Source organism: Chaetodon trifascialis, chromosome 24 (genome assembly GCF_039877785.1).
Source record: "Chaetodon trifascialis isolate fChaTrf1 chromosome 24, fChaTrf1.hap1, whole genome shotgun sequence".
Classification (NCBI taxonomy): domain Eukaryota; kingdom Metazoa; phylum Chordata; class Actinopteri; order Chaetodontiformes; family Chaetodontidae; genus Chaetodon; species Chaetodon trifascialis.
In genome coordinates, this window is record NC_092079.1 from 9,079,389 (window position 1) to 9,100,893 (window position 21,505).

The window sequence follows — 21,505 nt, forward strand, 5'->3', positions numbered from 1 at the left end:
ACCTCTCAGCTTCCACTTTTATCAGCCAGTCCTTTGCTGCACGGCCTTCATGACGAACGGATGCGTCTCGTTTACATCTCTGATTGTTTTGTTGTTTTCTCTCTCGCATTTTACCTTGTGTGCTGTTTTGCTGATGGACTGAGGAGCTCCAGAAATGAAGCAAACTCCCTCATTAAATTAATAGTGGAAATCTTGCTGTTGGTAACTGTGACTGGGTCTTTTTTTCCATTTACAACCATTACTGATGGAAACAAACCTGTAACACACACAGACAATATTAAAAACTTGCTAAAAACAGCAACAAAATGGACTCTGAACTGTTGCTTCCTAGGTCAAGAATGAACTTTGAACCTGCTCAAAAGCAGTAGCTTTAATATTTAGAAGTAACTATAAGTAAAGGCATGCTTCTTTCTTTTCTTTCCTGAAATCAGCAGTTTTTTGATCCACCGGTCGTCCAATCAAATTGCCCTTCTCTCTCACACTGCCATCCCATTGGTGGTGAGTGATCCCTCCTTCAGCAGGAAGTCGACCACAGTAAGAAAGCTCTGCTCTCTCCTACGGTGACTTTAAAGTGTCAGTCAAAAGCTTTCAGATGGAAAGTGCAGCTCTCCTGCTGTGCTGGCCCTGCAGGCTGCGGGGGCCGGAGGAGGCCCCGGGTGGGGCCGGACCGGGCCGGCCTGCTGGGCTGCTGGGCTACCGGCCGCCCACGGAGAGGCCTGGCTGGGTGGGCGTCATCTATGGAGCGATTGATCCCAGCCAGGACAAAAAGTCTCCCTGTTGTCCTGCTTGGCCGGCAGCCGCAGAAAAAAGTGCTCAGAGCCACTGTAGCAAATACTGCTGTACTACACTACTACCACTATAATACTACAACTACTACTGCTGCTACAGGACAACTACTTGCTGCTTCTTCATCTGTTTACTCTGTATCAGATGAGGCAGGAGTTTCACATCATGTCTATGACTAACGGCACTAATTATAACTTCAATGCTTTAAAATCTGCTTCGACTGAATACATGAATCACAAATACTATTAAACATGTAAAAATAACTTTTTCTTCTTTGATAAGAAACATCACTCATACTAATACTATTAACTGTTGATAATACTGATATTACTGTGCAATTGAATGATATTATCCATACCATTACTTGTACTCCTGCAGCTGTCAACCATGCTGCTGCTGCTGCTAATCTGAGTGCTTCCACAGTACTACAAGTGCTGATTTTTTATCAACTTGTACTTCTAAATGTGTACTGCTACCTCCTCGACTCCGAAACTCAACTAATGACGTATTTTCACTTCCTATATGAGAACATTGCGCACATAAAAGTTCCAACTGTGAAGGAAATTTCATGTATTTCACCATTTCGAACTGAATTACTTGCACGTGCACCTCATGAATTTACATGCTTTCATACAGAAATAGATTTCACATGACAGCAGCCACTCTGCATGAAGTGTACTCCTGCTTTTAACACCTGAAGGACAGCTGCTGAAGACAACTTTTATGGAGGTCAAAGGTCAGAGGTCACAAACGATGGAAAAGTGGTCTGCAGATAATGTATCAACTAACATTATCAGTTTCCATGAATTAGCGCGATTGCGTGAGACAACAGTGGAAAATGTGAAGTAAAAAAAAAAAACGACGAGGCGCAGGAGGTAAACTTTGTGAGGAGCGCTGTAGTACGACTTTGGTATCACGCCAGTCTTTTCTCCTTTGAAGTCCAGGCAGCCGTGCTGGGGGGCGGCTGCTGCTGTGGGCTCGGTGTGGAGGTGTTTGCCTGGAGAGGGGGAAAGGTCACAGCTACAGAGCACACATCTTTTACACTTTCTAATACGCATCACAGCTGAGCCGCGCCGGGGCTGAGAAAACAGCACCTGTAGTTTTTAGGCGGTGGAGGTGTGACGCTCACTTTTATAAACTGAGGGAGTTCTGAAAACTTTTAGATAAACTAAATTTACAGCAATGAATGCCAGCGAGAGCAGATCTATTTTCTTCGTTTTTATTTTCTTTCCGTCTGTGGATATGTTAAGTGATAAAGAGGTGATTGAACATGAAGCTTCATGACTACTACTAGTAGTACTACTACTACTCCAACAGAAAGGCAGTGATAGACATCTGTATATTCCTTAGTTTAGCATGCTAACATTAGTTAATTAGCTCTAAACAGAAAGTGCAGCTGAGGCTGCACTTTCTGCACTTTTATCTATTTATCTATAAAACTTCAATGTTTTAGCCAAATATGACTGATTAATTCAACCATTACAGTCTTAATCTATATGTGCACTGGCAGATCGGGTTAGCAAAGAAACTGAGCTGCTGTAAGATAACGAAGCAGAAGAAACAAGCAGTTTAGTCTAACCTTCAGTCAAGAGTTGCAGCTTCATTGAAGCTCCTTTGTGAATCCAGCTGCTACAAAATGAATGGCTTTTCCCACAAAACAGAGAAAAGTCCTCTCAGACAGCTGTGTTTGTGCTTTTTTCATCACCAAAGTCAGCTGGGATGCCTAAAGAGCATTGAGGAGGACCAGGACCCTTTCTCTTAGGTCACTTACTCTTCAAACCAAGGCTAAAAATTCCCAAAACGCTTCAATGATTGATTGAAGGTAAACTTTCCTGTGGGACATTTTTCTGGTTTGGGACGTTAATGATGATTTCTGATAAACCATTACATTTTTCTCCTTTAAATATTTCTCAAAGAAACGTCAAAAGCAGTCACTTTGCTTTTGACGTTGAACTCAAGGTCAAATTACTTGCCGGTTCTGAAGCTCTCGACTCTTTCAAAATATCGTTTTGTCTGACCAACAGTGTAAAGCCCCAAAAATACTAAAAGAAAGGTCAAAACAGAGAAAAGCCTACCTGCTAATTGTTTAAGCACTACTGGTTGAACATTTGAAGTTTCATTTAAATACTTTTTTTGTTTTACACGCTTTAAGATTTGGAAAGTTACATGATGTAACCAACTGCCCATCCAATTAATCCAGCTATTATCCAAAATTCCAGTTTCTTGCAACTTGGGCTCTACTTTTGCAGTATTGGCCCTCATTTCTATCAGTTATACAGACAAGATGTGATCACCCACATACTTGCTGAGATCTGGAAACGCAGTGAAATGGCTAAAAAGAACAATTATGATGGTTAAAACTACAAAAAATAAGCTTGTAATGAACCAGAATTATCCCTTAGTGATTTGTTGGCTGTTTCGTGGAACATAAAAGACAAGTTCTGCATCATACGTACATACCAGCAGTTGTATATAAAATATCCATTCCTCCTTGATAATCTCACTTTTTCGCACATGCAGTCTGTCCTCTCCACCTGACAGCAGCATCTGCTGGAGGCCGCAGATGTCGATGCATCTGGGAAAATGAGATTTTGCTGTAATTAGTCCAGTTAGTGACACTTCACTTTGTAGAGCTGTATCCATTGCTTTCTCATCTCACGGTAATTATCATCATAATCCATCATTAACCACATCATAGACCCACAGTACTGCTCACTGCCCGTTGACTTTCATTGATTTTTAATGATTAATAATGCATATCCATTATAAGCACACCGTCTGTCCTCTCTAATCTACATTAAGAGAGTTTACACACATTACATGATACAGCACTGAAAGTGATTAAATACAAACAATACGTAAAGAATGCTGTTGTCCTGCGTTGTCTGTGGTTTTTACTGACTTTGTCATTCTCAACCATCATATTTCAGCTTCTCTCTGGTCCGTCTATCTGATCATTTGACAGTAATCGATATAAAACGAAGAGCAGTAACACTGACTGCAATCACTAATCTGTGGTGCAGAAAAACACCACCAGCCTGCGGCTAAACACTGGTAACCTCACAACCTGCTGAGGATCTTTTGCCTTCTTCCAAAATCATGTTTGGCTGGTGAGGCAGTGAAACACGCTGGCAAAATTTGGAAGGCAGCAACCATTGTGGCCGGTGGATGAAAATGTTAATTTCCTCCCTTGATAATGATGCATGTCGTTTCCAAATGTGATTATACAAACAGAATGGTGTGTAACACGCTTGTAATGTGCTTAAGATGTTTTAAAATACATTACCATGTCTGCTCACTGTGAAATGTAAAAGACCTTGAAGGAAGCCTTTAAGGTTTTTAGATTAAAACCACAGGAGGACCCGGGACACTTCCCTGAGGAACCCCAGGATTAAGGATTTATGGTAAAATATAGGTAATTTGAGGCATTTCTGACATGTAAGAGCTCTTATGGGACTTGTCTCCGGGTGAGGAAGGAGATTATTAGAAGAAGGAATAAACATGAACTATTTTAGCACCAGCATTTCTGTTTACAGAGCCACAAAAAGACAAGAACCTGTGTTTTCCAACCATACAGTTAATCCTTAAATAATTTGACTGATAATGAATAACACTGCCATCATATCATGCTGGCAATATGCAAAATACAGTGTGAGGATTTGACACCACTTCCAAGGTGCTGAAGAGGTACTTTCAATGAAATAAACCATCCCATTCAATCCTTATCTTTTCAGATTCAGCCTATCTGAAAGTAATGCAATGTCAATTCTCTCAGAAAAAAAGAGAAGAATTTGGGATTTTTAAGTGCAAATGTTTATTTCCAGGTTAAATATAGACTTGTCGATTAATTAGATTTTATTGTGGTGTTAAATTAGCTCTCAAATATTCCCAACCCCCTGCTAGATCCACAAGTAACTCTTTAGTTTTGTCACAGTAAATGCCACCAAATCATGAGTGGTTTGGTTTTCATTCTCAAATCTGTTATCTGTTTGTGGTTTAAGGTCATAACTTTGATCAGCAGTGGATGACCTGTAACATTTGGCTAGAAGTTTGGCTAAGAACCTTTGACTACCTCATTAACTTCCTTTGACGTGCAGTGGCTTCAATCACTTCCTCTCCATGTGGTCCAGCTGAACAATCGTGGTCATGAATATGATGAGCTGCTTGAATGTGAAGCATGGCCGTCGCAGCAGTCTCTCCCTGCATTGAAAAAAGCCTCACTTATCATCAGGTAATCACACAATGGTCATGAAGTCAAAATGAGGTCAACGTCCAGTAAACGTGAACAGGAGTGTGTTGTATTTGGACAGGTAACATTGCAGCATCCTCGCTGTCCTGTGTAAACAGAGGAGAGGCTGGATGAACGCAGCCGGTCGGGTGATGCCGGACCGACCATGACAGCTGTCTGCTCTCATATGTCTTCGTCCGCTGCACCCTGTTCACACTGCAGTGCTCTGCTCTGCACACAGTGTTAATGTAACTGTAAAAACTAACATGAGGAGCACGCCGCTAAACACGTGAAGTTTGGGGTCAAGTTGAAGATTAATAGAGACTTTGCATTTCATTAAGGACAATATATTTCAAAGAAACCATGTCCTCATCGTAGCCTAAATCTCTTTAGTGAACAAAATCAAAATCCATACCTGCTAGAAACACAATGCTAGATTAACAAGACTGTCGGTCTCTCAGGTGCCACAAATAAATATGTTCATTAGAAATTAATCTCACAGCTCTTTAAATTAACATTTGATTTATAAAAAATGGGACCAACGTCCATAGCAGATTCCTGGAGACCAAACAGATGACTTTCAATGGTAATGTATGGCATTAAAATGTGAAAAGTATGCAAAAGCATAAGTAAAAATAAAAGTATGAGGCTTATTTTTTGCATTTGTGCTTTGGTCTTTACTCCAATAGTGGTGTAGCTTGACAAATCAGCATACCTGTGCCAACTGTTAGCACGCTAACGAGCAAGCAAGCGTCAAAGCAATCTATGATATCTCTATTATTGAGTAAATGAATTCATATAAGCCTTAAACTACAATTAAAACGTGTTTTGCCATTTAAATATAAACTAAGGCTGATTCTCTTTTTTTTCAAATCGTGCTACTTAAAACACCACATTTATTTTAACATGCGGTGATTATTTAAGCTGCCTTTGACAACTAAATTGACCATGAGACAAGATGATCTGCCTGGCTTTACCGCCTCGACTCGATCCGGGATCAGTTTTCTGTGGAGTGGTGCACAAACGCGACCTTTACTGTGCAGCAATGCCCTAAAGATACTGTAAAGCACTGGCACACACTGAACAGAAATAAAGGGCAGGCACCACATGGGAGACGTGTTATGGTAACATGCAGCCCTTTCAGGATGTTTTTAGTGTCATGCTTAAAATGAGCATGTGTTTTTAAAAATAGGCACAAATCTCTCGATCCAAAAAGAGAGGAAGAGGCATGCAGCCATGTGATATTTAGTCTGTAGCATCCTGCCAATAACATGACTCTCTGTGGTCTTTAGTCTGACTCAGACTTGACTCAGGTGGTCCTGATCGCAGCACTGCAGGAGGTCTAACCAGGTTGTCTGAGGGTTTTCTGGAACAGTGTCAGCACCAGGCTCATCTTTAACCCATGACCCGCTCTGTTGTCTGCTCTCTTACACCTCACAGTTTAGTCATTTAGCTCGGTGGTCTCCTGCAGTGCGCCTTGCGGGGCAAAGAGTCTGCAGGTTTCTGTTCCAAGCAAACACTGAGGCGGTTAGTTTCACTTTCTCGTAAACACACACAGCCCCGAACAGTCAAAACAGCACATGACAGGAGTCTGGGGCTTTGACTCAGGCTTACAGTAGGTATTTTGTCTGAAGGGTTTGAGGGTGTTAATGACTTGATGAGGACTTCATATCTTCACTTACACAGCTATTCTGATTTAATATCATTATATCCAAGTATTTTTAGTCAAGGAAAACCACAAGCAATGTTTAAATAAAGGCATTTCTCTGTCGGAATATTGAGTTTGTTATTTAGTTTTCAGACTTTTCTCTCATTTCTCAACAGTTCAATCTCTGTAGCGTAAATAAACATAAATGTGGAAAAAAATCTCAACATGTGACAAACTCTCTGTGGTGATCGGCTTTTGGTGGTTGAGCTGGAGGGAATTTGGACTCTTGGCATCAGGATTTCTAAAATCCTGGTTACAGTAATGATCAACATTGTCTGTATTTAAACACAAAGGCTCTATTGGACCACCAAATCCTACATTTACAGGCTGGCAGGAGCAAGATCAACTAATTTCAGACCTACTGATAAAAATGATCTCGCTCACAATTCACGAATATTCAGCTGTGCAAACGAGAAAACAAACTTTGTTCACCTAATTGAAACAAGCCTGATGGAGCAAACAAAGGTGCACAAACAGGAACACAAAATCAATCAAGGCGAACATGAGCCATGTATGCTTCACACAAAAAAGGTGAGTTACAAGCCAGGTGACGGACATTAAAGTCTTTGAAATGGCTGTTGTGTCAGATTCTAAAGCTTGTATTTGACCTCTTGGTGATGTTCAATGATCCACTGAAGTATTATCTTTTTTAGGGGATGGGACAAAGGCCACTGGATCAAAACAAGAGCTAGTTTTCTAGAAAACTGTGACGTTAAAGAAGCTTATAATGAGCCACACTGTGCTCCCTAAGGTGCTTTTGGATAATGTGAACACCTTGTTTTGGCTCAGAGAGATCCCCGATCTCTCCAGAGAGTCCGGGAGGACACGAGGAGCCATCATCACCTTGACTCAACAGATCTTGCCAAGTCGCCTCCTCAGGGCGTCTGGCTCGCCTCTCCATCACGGCACAGTGAGAAAAAAGAAGCTAAAAATAGCCTCAGGTTGTATCCGGGCAGCGGTTGGCCATGAGCGTCTGATTAGAGCAACACTCATATTCATGGAAAGTGGGTGCAGTTTAATAAATGTGCTATATTATCTCCCGAGGATGCGATTATGAGATAGTAACATCAGAATTGATGCTCAGGTGTGTGCAGAAGACATCAGTTTTGGTGGACTGTACAAAGAATGTATGATCATAATGACGGACATTATGACTGGTGAGACAAGGAACAGACTGTTCAGTGGAAGAAAAGCCACAGCTGATGTGTCAACAAATCAACAGACTGTCCACATGTCCTGCCAGAGTGTCCACGAGCAAGACACCAGAGCCATGAGCAGGTACAACACTCAACACTCCGGTAATTGGAAGCATCTGTAGGTCAGTGCTGCACTAATTCCCTGCAATTTTCAGAGCCGTGTCTGAGAATAAAAGCTGTCTGGCCTCGACCCGGTGTGTCATTCAAATTGAAATGTGCAGAATTGTTAGGCAGCTTGCGGTCATAACACCTTGTGAAAAAAACAACAAAAGAAACAACACTATTATACTGTTCATTATTAAGGACCATGCAAGACAAAACAACAACAGCATCAACAGCAGAGGGGCTGCTGAAATTTCTCCACGGATATCAGACAGGCCGAGTGTGCCAAGTCGGTTTTGATTTTATTATTTTATTTATTTCTTTTTTTTTTTTTACGACAGCACATAGTCTAGTTTTTGAGGAAGCCTATTACTGTCCTCCCACACACACCCATCGGTAGCAGGCGCACCACGACCTCAATAACCCTCCACACACGCACACACACAGACTGGTTTAGTCCATTTAAGCCTCCATAAATCCTCCAGCACTCAGAACGCTACTGCCATCAAGTGGCTGATTTTATGCACAACATCTGCCTGCAGCACGAGCACTGCTGGGTTTAAACCTGGACTGGGCCCAGTGAAAGTACAATACTCACATATTTGTACTTTAGTTAAGCTTTTTACTCCTCTACATTGACTCAACAGCTGTAGCTCCCTCATAAATGATTTGGAAGTATTCAGAACCTTTATTTAAGAAGAAGTATTATCAGAAAAATGTCCTTAAAAGTATGAAAAAAGTACTCGTGCAGCGCAAAACTGTGTTGATATATATAAATGTATTTCAACAGATTATATTATTTAATTATTATTAATTCTAATTATCATAAAGGACTGTTAAATTGACTGATAAATTATGATATATGACATTCATAGGTTGTTAATACTAAAAACAATAATAAAATAATCTGGGGTATCATTTGTCAATCATACATTTAATAATGTTTTTTAACCAATGAGATTAAGACACACTGATGCAGTATTAAAGGGCTCCATCACAGAGAGAAAAACAGGCTGGAAAAGTCAACATATTTCATTTTCTTTACAGTTTTCACAACATCCTTTAATGATTGAATTTACTGTAAACAGAATTTCTTCATCTAATTCTGTTTCTGAGGATTCTTCCACCCAGACGACACAAAAACACTGAATATTGGGAATTGCTTGGCATGAAAACAAAGACAGTAAATGTACTGCGTTGGCTCTTGGCAGCTTCGATACAAAAATATTGGAATGAGGCTTTAAAAAGACCCTCAGCCTGCTGCGTTGAGGATGACAGATTTTTCTGTAGGAGTGTAGGACAGTAAAGGGATCCTTGCTTGACATCTCATAATAATCAGTGAGAAGAATGATGATGATTAACAGTATGTTCAAAAGAGGCACTTCTTCATCACCGCTGTTCAGGAAATTACACAAATGATTTGCAACCAGGACCATGATAAGCAACATAAAATCACAGATTAGCCAATAAATTTGATCAACTCATTTGAGTTCATGAAAGTTTTTGCTAAATTCGACACTTGTCCTTATGAGTGTCCCAGCTGGTGAGCGTTTATGCAGGTTTGATGGTGCACTGTGTTTGCACCATGAATTGGACGAAAATAGGTCATCAGTACGTCAGCTAACCTGTCTGTTAACACCAGCTTTTTAGTGGTACATTAAATGTTTCTTTTTAATTTAGTCAGCAACCACATTGAAACACACAACCTAGAAAGTCAAAGTTTGGGTCATGATGACAGTCGTCCTCATTGTTGGTGGCAGGGTCTGCCACTCTTGCAATTTAACGGCAATTAATCCAGCGCTACTGATTTTGAATTTCACCTCAGTGATGCTGCCCTCACTTCCCTGTTCGCTTCCTTTACACCATGCTGGTCATGCTGGTTTGAGCCAATGCTAATGCTAACCTAATATTTCCTGCTGCTGCTATTTCACATTAGAAGCAATTAAAAGTATCTGGTCCAAAATCACAAATAAATCAACATAAAAACGGTCTGTGGTGCAAAAACAACTTAACGTCGGTATTACAGGGTATTAAAAGTCACTCCTGTAGTTTGCATGTTTGGTTGTATGTCACCACGGAATCCACCCAAATTCCCATTTTGTATGATTTCATCACTTTTCAAGCTAATCAAGTTAATAAGTTACCAAGAGGCACATTTTTCTTTTAGTTTCCTTCACACTCACCAAAGGGCAGTAAATGTAGTGCACAGCATGCTGAGGTGAGTTCGATTCGTCCACCTCTGAAGGGTAGACGCCACCAAACGCACCTCCAGGTTCATCTAAATGTTCAACCAAAACTCTCCAAAAACGATCCATGAAAACAACACCAAAGGACATTCTGGACATCGCTGCCTTATTAAGCAAATGTTTACAATAAGTCTATATGTACAGTGAACTATTAACACCACAGCAGCACTCACATCTCAAGACTGCATTTGAGACTTGTTAAGATGGATAAAACACACAGAGTTTAAAGCTCAGCATGTCTGCATTAAATAGTTTCTAAATGAACACTCAGTCTGTGTTTTCGGCTGTGAAGGCTGGGTTTTCTTTCGGCCCTCCTCTGTCTGAGGACGGGTGCGTTTGGTCTTTGTCCTTGTCAGAGTCTGTGGGCTCTGGGCGGGTGGTGTTCGGCTGTGTGGGTGTTTCTGAGGTGGCTGGCAGATCTGTGCCGTCATCGCTTGGGTTTCCGTGTGATGTTGCCTCTTGCTCAGCTGACGCCTGCTCGTTAGGTACCTGGCAACAAGAGGGACAAACAATGATGGCGGTGGACTGGCGGCCAGATTCGCAGTCACACATTTGTAAGCACACATCTGGCACCAGGGACATTTTTATAACTCCCCTGGTTACATCACCGGGGAGCAATTCGGGCATGCGTTCATGACGTCATGAAACGGTCATGGGAAATTCGCAAGCACAGAAACACATATGCATGCATGTACACGCCCACATAACCCCAACACACACACACACACACACACACACACACACACACACACACAGGTACACATGAGTCACTGCTATCACCTCATGCAGAAACACACACAGAGGAAACCCTGGACACCCCCACGCACCACACGGTAGTTTTCCATCAACCTTTGCATGCACAAACAGCTCACCTTTCTGCAGTGTGTGTGTGAGTGTGTGAGTGTGTGTGTGTGAGAGGAAGAAGCGTTAGAAAGTGGAGGTTAGTGAAAGTTATAGAAACATTTCCTTCACAGTCATTAAAGTAGCAGAAACAACAGATGGAAAATAGTATTAATATTATTATTATCATAATGTGACACTAACTGTTGCTGCAGCTACAAAAGGGTTTCCACTCATTACACACTTGAATATCACCTAAAAACACAGAAAAATAATGGAAAACATTCTTATTTTTCAGATTTAATATTGTCATTTTCTCAATCATAAGCACCCAAACTTCAAGAGTATTCTGACAGTGTGGTATTAGTACTTTTACTCTGCTAAAGGATCTGAATACTTCCCTCCAGCACCGATCATTGCTGTGAGTATTAGTTTATTTTCATTATTATTATTAGTATTAGTATTGTTGTTCATTGTTGATTACAGACCTGTTTGTTTTTAACACATTCATGTAACAGTTATTCCCACAACACATCCATGTTTAGGTACAAGACAACATGCAGTACATGCTAGGCCTGTACCAAACATGTAGAGAGTATTTTCAGTCTGTCTATAAGATGTCCTGAAATGGACACCGTACAGAGGACAAACTCTTCTACTCTGAGTAGAAACATGACTTTGCTCTGGCACTTTTTCTCTTTTAATTACGACACTGCACATGTTTTGAACTGTCGTTTTGATCACCTGCAGCGGTTGAGTCTCTGGAGGCGGTCCGCCGCCCTTCGTCATGTTCATCATCTCTCTGATCTGGACGATGGCAAAGGCGATGGTGACCCAGGGGGAGGCAGAGAGCACCCAGGCCGGCCTGGTCACGTCCTCCTGCTCCTCCTGGTGTTTGGTCTTCTTGACGGGCACAGCGGCCGCCTGGCGAGCCGGGGCGGGGCTACTGGCCGTGGCCTGGCTCTGTACCAGGTCGATGGTGGCGATGGGAACTGGGCTGGAAGGAACGGGGATGTTCTCAGCCAGCATTTTGTCCTCTGAGGGAGCAGGAGGCGAGAGGAAACGTTACAAAACAAACGACAGACAGGAAACAAGCTGTCTCTCAGAACGAGGTGACAGAGAACAACATGTGGCTGAAAACGTATTTGAAACAAGCTGAGAGGCGAAATGAAACCATCAGTCTCTTTTAGTCCAGCAGCTAGCAGTGAAGGAGGTGAACCCTCCATGGACGACAAAACTTTCAGTGAGGCATTGAAGGAGATGACTCCCCTTTTCTTGTCTTGATTGACATTAGCTTAGCATTTTTACTAGCGTTAGCCGAAGCTCACCCATAGTAAATATAACGTCCTGTAAAAGTACACTTCTTATGTATGATGAGCTTTTTCCCTTCAGTGAGTGACGTACATCCTCCACCATACTTTAATCAGCTCTCTGGCAATAAACTCAAACTGTGGCTTTGCACAGAAGACGGTTTTTCCCACCTTTCTCCTCAGTCTCTCCAGCGCAGCACTGGATGAAGGAAAAGACGAGGAGGATGACGAGGGAGGCCATGCCGATTCCCCTGAACGTCGCCGCAGCACCTGTGGAGCAGACAGACGTCACCTGGAGGTGCTGTGTCCATACAGCTGGTGTTTAATAAGCTTTTAGAAGTATTTTGTGCGTGAGTATGATCCCGCTGTCGTACCAAAGTAGTTGACGAACACTCCTCCAATCATGGCACCACAGCCGCGGCCCAGGCCGAGGTGAAGGCCCTGCAGGATGCCCTGCGCCGATGTCCTCAAGGCCGGCGGGACCGCCGCACTCAGGAAGGAGATACAGGCTGCCCAAACTGAGGCGTGGGTCAGACCTGGAGGACACACAAGGATGGACGTGGGTCACAACTGGAGGAGTCCTCTCTCACAAGCTATTTGTCACATTACAGAGGCAATACATGTCATGACCATTGAACTCAGCTGAGATAAATGTATGAGTGACCTGCTGAGTGGCAGGAAAGGAAAGGGAAAGACAGCATTGGACTTTATCACAGTGACCAAAAATACGCCATAATATGTTGTAATATCCACTAACGGCTCAGCTCCGGTTGTAAAATGGACGTATATGAATGTGGGAGGCTGGAGGTGAGAAATCTGCAGCTGCAATATTTGAAAATCAAGACAAATGGCCGACCTCTTCCATGTTGAAAGTACATTTTCACTGTATTGTTTATTTTTTGGCTGTTTCTCTGGACAGATTTGCCCTCAAGTACGATTTCACATCTTTGAGAGAACAGCTGAGAGTCCACATTCGTCTTTGAGTGTTTTGGCTCCAGTTTCAGTGGTAAAAATCACACTTTATTTGTCAGGGTTACTGAAACTGAGATCACAACATACCACAAAGTGGAAAATGATTCAACAGTGGTACCATTATGAACCGAGCCTGAGCACTGCTTTGTTTGAAGCACATTACTTCGGGTTATTTTTTTCATTTCTATTCATTTTCTGTGTTTCACGTCTGCTTAGAAAACGCTTTGTAGCTTCTTTTCTTTCATTTCTTCAGAAAACAAGGTCGTTAACCTAATTCAGACAACTTTTCTGAGAGAAAACTGATTTCAAACAGGGTTTTGAGACCCCACAGACACACGTGCTAGCTGATATATGATTGGATGTCTTGATCAGAGCTGCGGATTTTGCATATATGGTGTACGATAACTAAAAACAACAAAGTTTCTATTATTTTACTTGACAGTTTAGAGCGTTGTTACATAATTTGTCCACCGGAGAGTGCTGAAAAGTTAATTTTTCAGCTTTACGCTGAGCGCATATCTTGGTCAATAAAATAGAAATATCAGCAGCTGCCTTCAAAAATCCAGTATCTGTCAATCAACCACATTTATTTGCTTCACTAGTGACAATCTTTGCAGAACACTTTTATTTTGCTAACAGCTTAGCTTCCTGCCTGAAGTCAGGAACACTCCATGTCACATGACCACCACGCCCGCTCACAGCAGATGGAGGTAAACAGCAGTGAAAATGGAGCCTCTGGCTGAAGCTCTCCCTCATACTTTCTGTCTTTTACTGATGTTATCAGGAAGCCGGCAGCTCTTGAAAACTTGAACAGTTTTAAACTTTTCCAGTTGTTTCAGTTGCCGGCTTCACAGTCAAAACGGGCAGCAGAGTTGAACTTGTTTTCGAATGTTAGCCTTGTGACGCGTCAGTGTTTCCTCAGGGCGGACATCTCCAACAAACCGCCCAGGCAGACTGCTCCTCACTGATCTCTTTACTACGACTTTATCACCCGCTCTGCTTGAAATTTCTACTACTTTGACCTACTTTATTTTGATTTATCATCTCATCAGCATATTCAGAACCTTTACTTCAGTAAAAGTACGAGCACACTGTAAAAATGCTCATAAAGTATGAACAGGTTTATGTTTAACGGTGTCGTTTTGTCACATTGGCACCTTAAGTGCACGCCGGATTAGCTGTCAGCCGCTCCTGTTTGCAGTGCAGCCATGGAGGAGCAGACGACTTTTACTGAATTACTAAAACACTGAAAAACACTTAAAAACCTAATGATTCCAGGCAAGTTCTGCAGTTATAAGGAGCATCATTTTTCTATGGCTGTTATGGACAATGCACAACAAAGATCATGTCATCGTCAGAATGTGTCATGTAACTGGGTCAAACCCTGGGATTACTGTAAGTGATAAAATAAGCTGAACTGTATGTGTTCTGTCACTGTGTTCATGGGTTCGTCCTGCCCAAGCACAAGTTCCTGAGAGTGTTTTCTAAACTGTAGCAGGCGGTGGTGAAGCAGGCTGTCAGAGGAAGAAGGCCGTCTGATAAGCCTCCGGTTAGACAAACATGCTCAGGCTTCCCGTTCTGTCCCCGGGGTCCTAGCTTCCAAAGTCGCTCCCTGCAGACTGAGCAGTGAGTGCACGTTACCTTGAAGGATCTCCATGGGCAGGACAGTCCAGGCGTTCTGCAGGTAGGAGATGTACAGGTAGCGAGCGGTGTTGCAGGCCAGGCCGATGTACAGCACCCTGAGAGGGAAAAGATGGAGGACAGAGTTAAATAAAAGCAAAGAGCATCAGTTCATTTGGTTCTGCTCAGCTCTCGTCTTCTACCCACAATCCTATGCATGGGTGCTTTTTAGTTGATTACATGCTGTCCTTTAAATATCAAAAACAATGAAAAATGTCAGAAGTGATGCTTCTTAGAGACCAGCAGCAAAATAAATGCATGAAAATCTTACATTTTATGTGAGAAGGGATGTTAAAAATCATAAAAACTGTCACTGGGAGAGAAAAATCAGGACTCTTAAAGTTTCATTTACGAGACTTGTTTCCGGCTACAGTCAATGAATCACCGCATTGTTTCTTCTTCTGTGGTGTCTTCATGAGGCAGGTTCGTTTGGTCATTGTTCTCGAACACACCTGACCTGACGACACACCCCGCTCATCACCACACAGGATTACGACACTGTTAGTTCATTCAAAGAGGGTTTGCTGAGCACACACTTGAGGCACATGATGCACGTCTGAACGACAGCTGAGGATTTCTCACTCAAATCTGGAATAATTTCAGCTTATTTACTAACGACAGCTTTGTTTCTATCTTCGGGTAACGCCCGCTCTTACATCCTCCCTGACGATTAAAGGATTCAGACCAGCGATCATTTAGTCACTCAGCTCCTGTTAGCTATCCCGGCAAACACACACACACACACACACACACACACACACACACACACACACACACACAACCAGACACAGCAGGGATTGAGCTGCTTGTGGCTGTAAGCTCAAACAATGCTGATAATTTTAATTTCCTGGAGGGCAGGTATTATCAGGTAACAGTGACTAATCGTGCAGATGCAGATGCACTCCATCAGCAGTTGATTAGCTACACCCAGCTACAACTAATGCAGTCTAATCCAACTGTCTTGCAATAAGATTTTCCAATTTACGAGGACAGATTCCACATCACAAGCCAGTTGTCTGTGTTTGTATGTCAGAAAACACTCTTCTTTTCTTTGCATGATAAACCAAAAATCAGAACTTTTATATCACATAAGACAGAAAAGCAACAAAATCCTGAGTTCAATTGAATTTTCTGGTGATCAGCTAATCTGGATTGTTTTGTATTAGCAGTCTGAAAACTACGACACATACTACTGATGTGTTGGTCCGTCCATGTGTTGGCTCTCAGCTGGAAGACCATTGGTTGGATCAAGACAGTGGTGTAATAACACGTGGATGTAAATCTTCAAGTCTTCAAATCAAATATATAATTTCATCCTTTGGTGCAGCGCAGATTTTAGCAGACAAACAGGAGGACGTGTTTGCTGGGGACCATTCTGAGCCACTAAAAGCGGCGAAGCAGCTGCAGATGATCCCTCCACAGCGAACAGGTGGTGATAAACACAGGACACCTGCAGCCCGAGGCTGCATCCTAACATCCTAACCTCCTAACATTAACATCCACTCATGGATATAAAGACAGATCAGATGTTTCTGCTGCCTCCAGTTGAAGAGGAGGAAGTGTGTTTGCAGCAGAGCGTCACACACCGAGAGGCCAAACTACATGAAGAAAACACACAGCTGCTGAGCGCTGACGCGGCAGAACGACCTGCAGCAATACCTCCAAAGTTTGAAGCAGCTGTTCCACCACAGAGAACGTTTGTTTGTCAGTCTGGCGGAAGTCTCAGTTTCATTTTTACTGTCTGACTTTTATTTTGTCTTGTTTAACCTGTAGTGTAAAAACAAAGAATTGTGGGTTGACTGGAGGTTGTGTGCTGAACTACTTCCTGTAGCCTCATAAGTGTTGTTGATGAAGCTACAATCAGTAAAACTAGATTAATTCAGGAGCGAAAAACAATTCAAACTCAGGACTCCCAGAAGGGCTGAGACAAATCTGAGGGGTCACGAGATAATCAACAGGACAGAAACCAGAAAAAAATCTCCTTATGCTAATGTTTCCAGACTTTCTTCCATTATTTGTCTTTTTTCATTTCTTTCCCTCTATTTTTATCTTTCCACGCTGCTAAGAATCAAGCTAAGACACAAGCAGAGAGTGAAGATTCAATACCCTGCCTTAAAGCAAACAGCAGACTTTTAGGCGCGTCGTTAGTGAGAGATCAACATCAGCAGCAGCAGCAGCAGGTGTGTTTAGTTAGTGATGATTGAAATCCTTTTAAAAACACTCCTTCACCTCCTGTTGACTCCGGACTTGTTTCCTAGAGGCCTTACAGCTGAAATCTAACACCACGCTCTCGAATGTCCCCGCTGCCTGCGAGCTCCGGCCCCCCAAAATCACCCCTGCAGAAACCCACGGCATCAATGACAGCATTGTCTCAAACCATCACTGCTCGCTGCTGCTGCTGCAGAGCCGAGGACGCACTGAACTGCTCAATCTGAAGAGGTTATTCACTGTGACGCTCGTTTGCTCTGAGCGCTGAATTATCAGGCTGGGCTGGGGGCGGATGAGGTCATAGGAGATGAGGAAGCTGACGGGAGATTTCTTAAATTGACGCCAGTGTCAACACTGATCTGGTTTCAGTCTGATTCTCTGATTCCAGGTTTAAGTGGGAATATCTTTAGGCCTGACTGTTTGAAACAGGATAAAATAACCAAAAACATCACAGTCTTCATTGAAAATATTCTCTTAAAGCTATTTCCCTGCATGAGATCTGGAAGCTAGTGAGCAGAGTATTAGCAAAAACTTATTTTCTCTTCAATTTTAATCATTCTTATCATTTATCATAAATAATTACATTATATTTCATTAGCTTTTAAGTTGAAATGTTGATGAGGATTTTCTTGCCACATCTGTGCATGTTTGAAATGCAGCACTGGTCTTACCTGACGTGTCCGACTAGCTCGATGAACTTGTGGCTGGTGAAGTAGGCGGCGAGCTCTGAGATGTGGCTCAGGACGGAGCAGACCCCAAACAGCGTGGTGGTCCCCTTCAGGTCCTCTAAGTGCCAGTACAGGAAGGTGAAGACGAAGCCATAGCCGAAGCCCATGAACCAGGCGACGAACAGGACGGAGCTGTAGCGCACGCTGCAGAGGAGCTTCAGCAGGTCGCTGTAGTGGAACTCTTCAGCGGCGTCGGGGCTGATGGGAGTCTGGTCCGAGGAGCTGGACTCAGGTAACGCTCTGGGGCTGTCTGCCTCCGCCACCACCCCCTCTGGAAGCTCCTGCCGGTAGTTAGCTCCATTTTCAAAGTAAAACTGAGTGGCAACGATGAACGCCACGCCCATCAACACGCCAAACACAATGAAGGCGATCTGGTAGTTGTGGAGGCGGAAGTCGGGCACGTCGCAGCCCATGCCGGCGATGGGGTCTATGATGTGCGTGTGGTCAATCCAGATGCCCACCAGCAGCATGGCCAGCCCCCAGCCCAGTGAGCCCCACATCCTCTGTAGGCCGTAACGGTCGCGAGCTTTACCCAGGTACTGCAGGGTGACGGTGTCCACAATGGTGACGGCGGGAGCGCTGAAGAATTCGCCAACGATGATGACGAGCAGGATGAGCAGGAAGATGGTCTCCACCTGGTCCTTGTTGTAAATTACCTGGTTCCCCTTGGCTTTGGTTGGAGCAGAGGAGGTGGTGGTCGTGCTGGGGAAGGTGGCGTTTGCTGTGTATGGTGTGGCGTTAGCTGGCGGGAAGGTCATACTGGCGTCTACGCTTCGCTTGTGCCTGTGGAGCTTGCTGAAAAAGGAGCTCAGGAGTCTGGGAACACCATGGAGGTCTAGAGAGCTCCGGCGGCTTCTGGTGCGGTTGGTGAGCTCGCTACGCTGTGTGTCATTACCCTGCAGGAGAGTCGTCATCGCTGGTGCCACCGTCGTCAGAGGAGTAACACCTTGTTCCTCACAAGTCATCTCAGCTGGTTTGACAAAGCCGATGCCGCAGTTGAACACCAACCAACACAGAACAGAAAACAGCAGGACGGCTTTGCCCTTCTTGAAGCGGTCCGCCACCACGCCCCAGAAGGGGGCGCTGCAGAACTCGATGAAGTAGCGGATGCCCACGAGCAGCCCGCTTCGGCTGGCCGACAAGCCAAGCTGCTTGTAGTACACAGCCAGCAGGGGGTGCAGTGAGCCATAGGCGGCATAGAAGAAGAAGTAGAAGACTTTGGAGACGAGGAGGTGGCTGTTGATGCGGAGGCACATCCTCTCACAGCAGTCTATGGAGTCGGGCTTAGAGGCCGGCGGCTGTTCGGGCGGTAGGTCTGCGGTGGGCGCCGCCGCCACGACACCCGCCTGCCGCTCCATGGACAGAGTGTTGAACGGCTCAGCCAGCACATACTTCCTCTTGTTCTCCTCCTCATCGTCTGTCAGGATGGCAACCTTGTCGTCAGCTGCCATATCTGGAAGATAAGGAAATGAGTATAATGAATAACTAAATGATGCTGAATTTATTCTCTGGCTGGCAGGATTGTCTGCTCCGACAACCAGAACTACGTTTTGCAGGAAAGCAAACAGAGAATTTAATGTATATTTGAACTAGAGGTGATCCACGTCTGCTTTAAACAGATTCATGTGATGTTTCTGGCTTGAGTCAAACAGTCTGTGCTGATCCAAACGCGCCTCCTGAGAGTAACATCAGGTGAGCCTTAAATCCTGCAGACACAGCCATTAAATAGCTTTTTTAAGGAGGTAATACTAATTAGAAGTGTGATTAAGGGATGTTCGAGGTCTTAACAGGACAGGACTTAAAAAAAGATGTTTAAACATTTGATGTCTTCTTGAATTAATGACTACAGTATCGGATTTCAGATTAAAAGCTTTAAGATGGTTTATTTTGGTGAAACCTTTGTTTCATTCTTGGGGGAAAAAAAGAGCAAAGGACACTGAAAGCACTCTTCAGTTCATGTACATTGATTTGTGAATCTAGACCTGGTTGTGTGGTCTGGATGGAGGTAAAACAGTGAAATTACTTTTATGCTTTCATAAACTAGTTCATTTCAACATAGGCTGCTGTGGACCCTGGCTGGGATGCTGTTATGATCTTTGCAGGTCCCAAAACCAGCTCACGGTCAATGAAACATCAGTGATGTGTCATCCGGTTGGGTGGCTTCAGACGCCCGCGAGAGGTCCCCGGACCCCCGTTTGAAAACCCTCCGTCCGTCACTGACTGTCACTGCCGGTCCTATGCGGAAGTAAACGTTATCTTGAACAAAGCGAGTTTATTTTGCGCGTTAAACAAATCTAATTCAACACGTTTTAAAGGGGCGAATTAACTAAATCAGCCAAAATATTTTAGTAATTTTAAACAGAAAGAACAGCGGTTTACCGGGCAGGAAATGGCTCTAACGCGGTAGCTCCATTGTAACCTCAATTAAACTATTTTAAACACACTAACAGGCTGAGCGCAAGCAGAACACGACATTTACACAGGTTCATTTCCTCACCTGCTCAGGTCACCGCTCCCATTAAATTATGACTGCGCAGTTTCTGTTGAATTTCTCTCTCCTCCGTCCGACATTTTTCACACAAAAGCCACGAAAACAATTACTTTTAATTTGCTGATAATGTTTGAATTTAGCTTCACGTGTCTTAGTTTTTATTTTCAAATGAATTTAAAGTGTTTCTCCGGCTCTGCTCTCTTTGTATTGAGAACAACGGCAGCCCGTCAGACCGGAGTTCCCACCTGTCCAGACACATAGAGTCAAGTCTGCTATGATGAGCGCTACCGTTTCCGGTCTAAGCCTCCAAAATAAAAGTCTTTGATACCGTTGGAAGGACAGCGGCGCTAACGAATTGGAAAACGAACACGAAAGCAACGGGATGATTTATCATATCACTCCACAAAACGATATAATAAACTTAGCTTTTGTTCTAACGTGAGTGTTTCACTCAGGATTCATCCTTAAGATCCCATTAGACATAATGATATAGCTTGATAATTAATTGTTAATCACATTCTACCCCTGCTGCATCCAGTGCCTCCCCTTTTTGGTTGCAACTTCTCAAGTGTAAGATTTGCTCATTTTCGTGGTCTTGTATGATAGTAAAAGTAAAGTGATTCAGTGCAATAAATACAAGAAAGCTGATGACGTCCCTTTGAGCTCTGAAAACTAAATTAGACATTTATCGGTTTTCAGACCTTTTGTAGACCCAAGGATGAAGTAATTACACAATTAATTTGTTTTATCAATATCCGGTAGCATTCAGTGCCAAATTCTGGCGCATTGACGCACCAGAGCGACTCCTCCAAAACATCTCCAGTGTCTCAGTTAAAGGGGAAACTTCCATTACTCACATACAGTATAAAAACATTCCTGTAATTCATTTCAAAGTGACACTACAGACTGTCTGGCTCTGGTATAACGGCCGATGGGAACAATAGAGGATAAAAATATAACACTGAATCACCATAAATAACATTAAACGCACTATTGAGGAGCACAGATGA

General features: G+C 43.2%; 1 protein-coding gene across 2 annotated transcripts; it reads right to left on the minus strand.

Annotated features, from left to right (window-relative positions):
• Positions 1-8,935: 8,935 nt before the first annotated feature.
• On the minus strand, positions 8,936-20,766 carry LOC139327911 (major facilitator superfamily domain-containing protein 6-A-like). Of its 2 annotated transcripts, XM_070957933.1 has the most exons (8): positions 20,502-20,766; positions 17,948-19,457; positions 15,030-15,127; positions 12,791-12,952; positions 12,588-12,686; positions 11,851-12,143; positions 11,311-11,361; positions 8,936-10,755 (listed from the first exon to the last, which is right to left on the minus strand). In XM_070957933.1, exons 2-8 carry the CDS (start codon positions 19,453-19,455, stop codon positions 10,534-10,536), a joined length of 2,433 nt encoding a protein of 810 aa, XP_070814034.1. In that variant the 5' UTR covers positions 19,456-19,457; positions 20,502-20,766; the 3' UTR covers positions 8,936-10,533. The 2 variants fall into 2 exon arrangements, with proteins under 2 accessions (XP_070814034.1, XP_070814036.1); XM_070957935.1 differs by lacking the exon at positions 11,311-11,361.
• Positions 20,767-21,505: the final 739 nt, after the last annotated feature.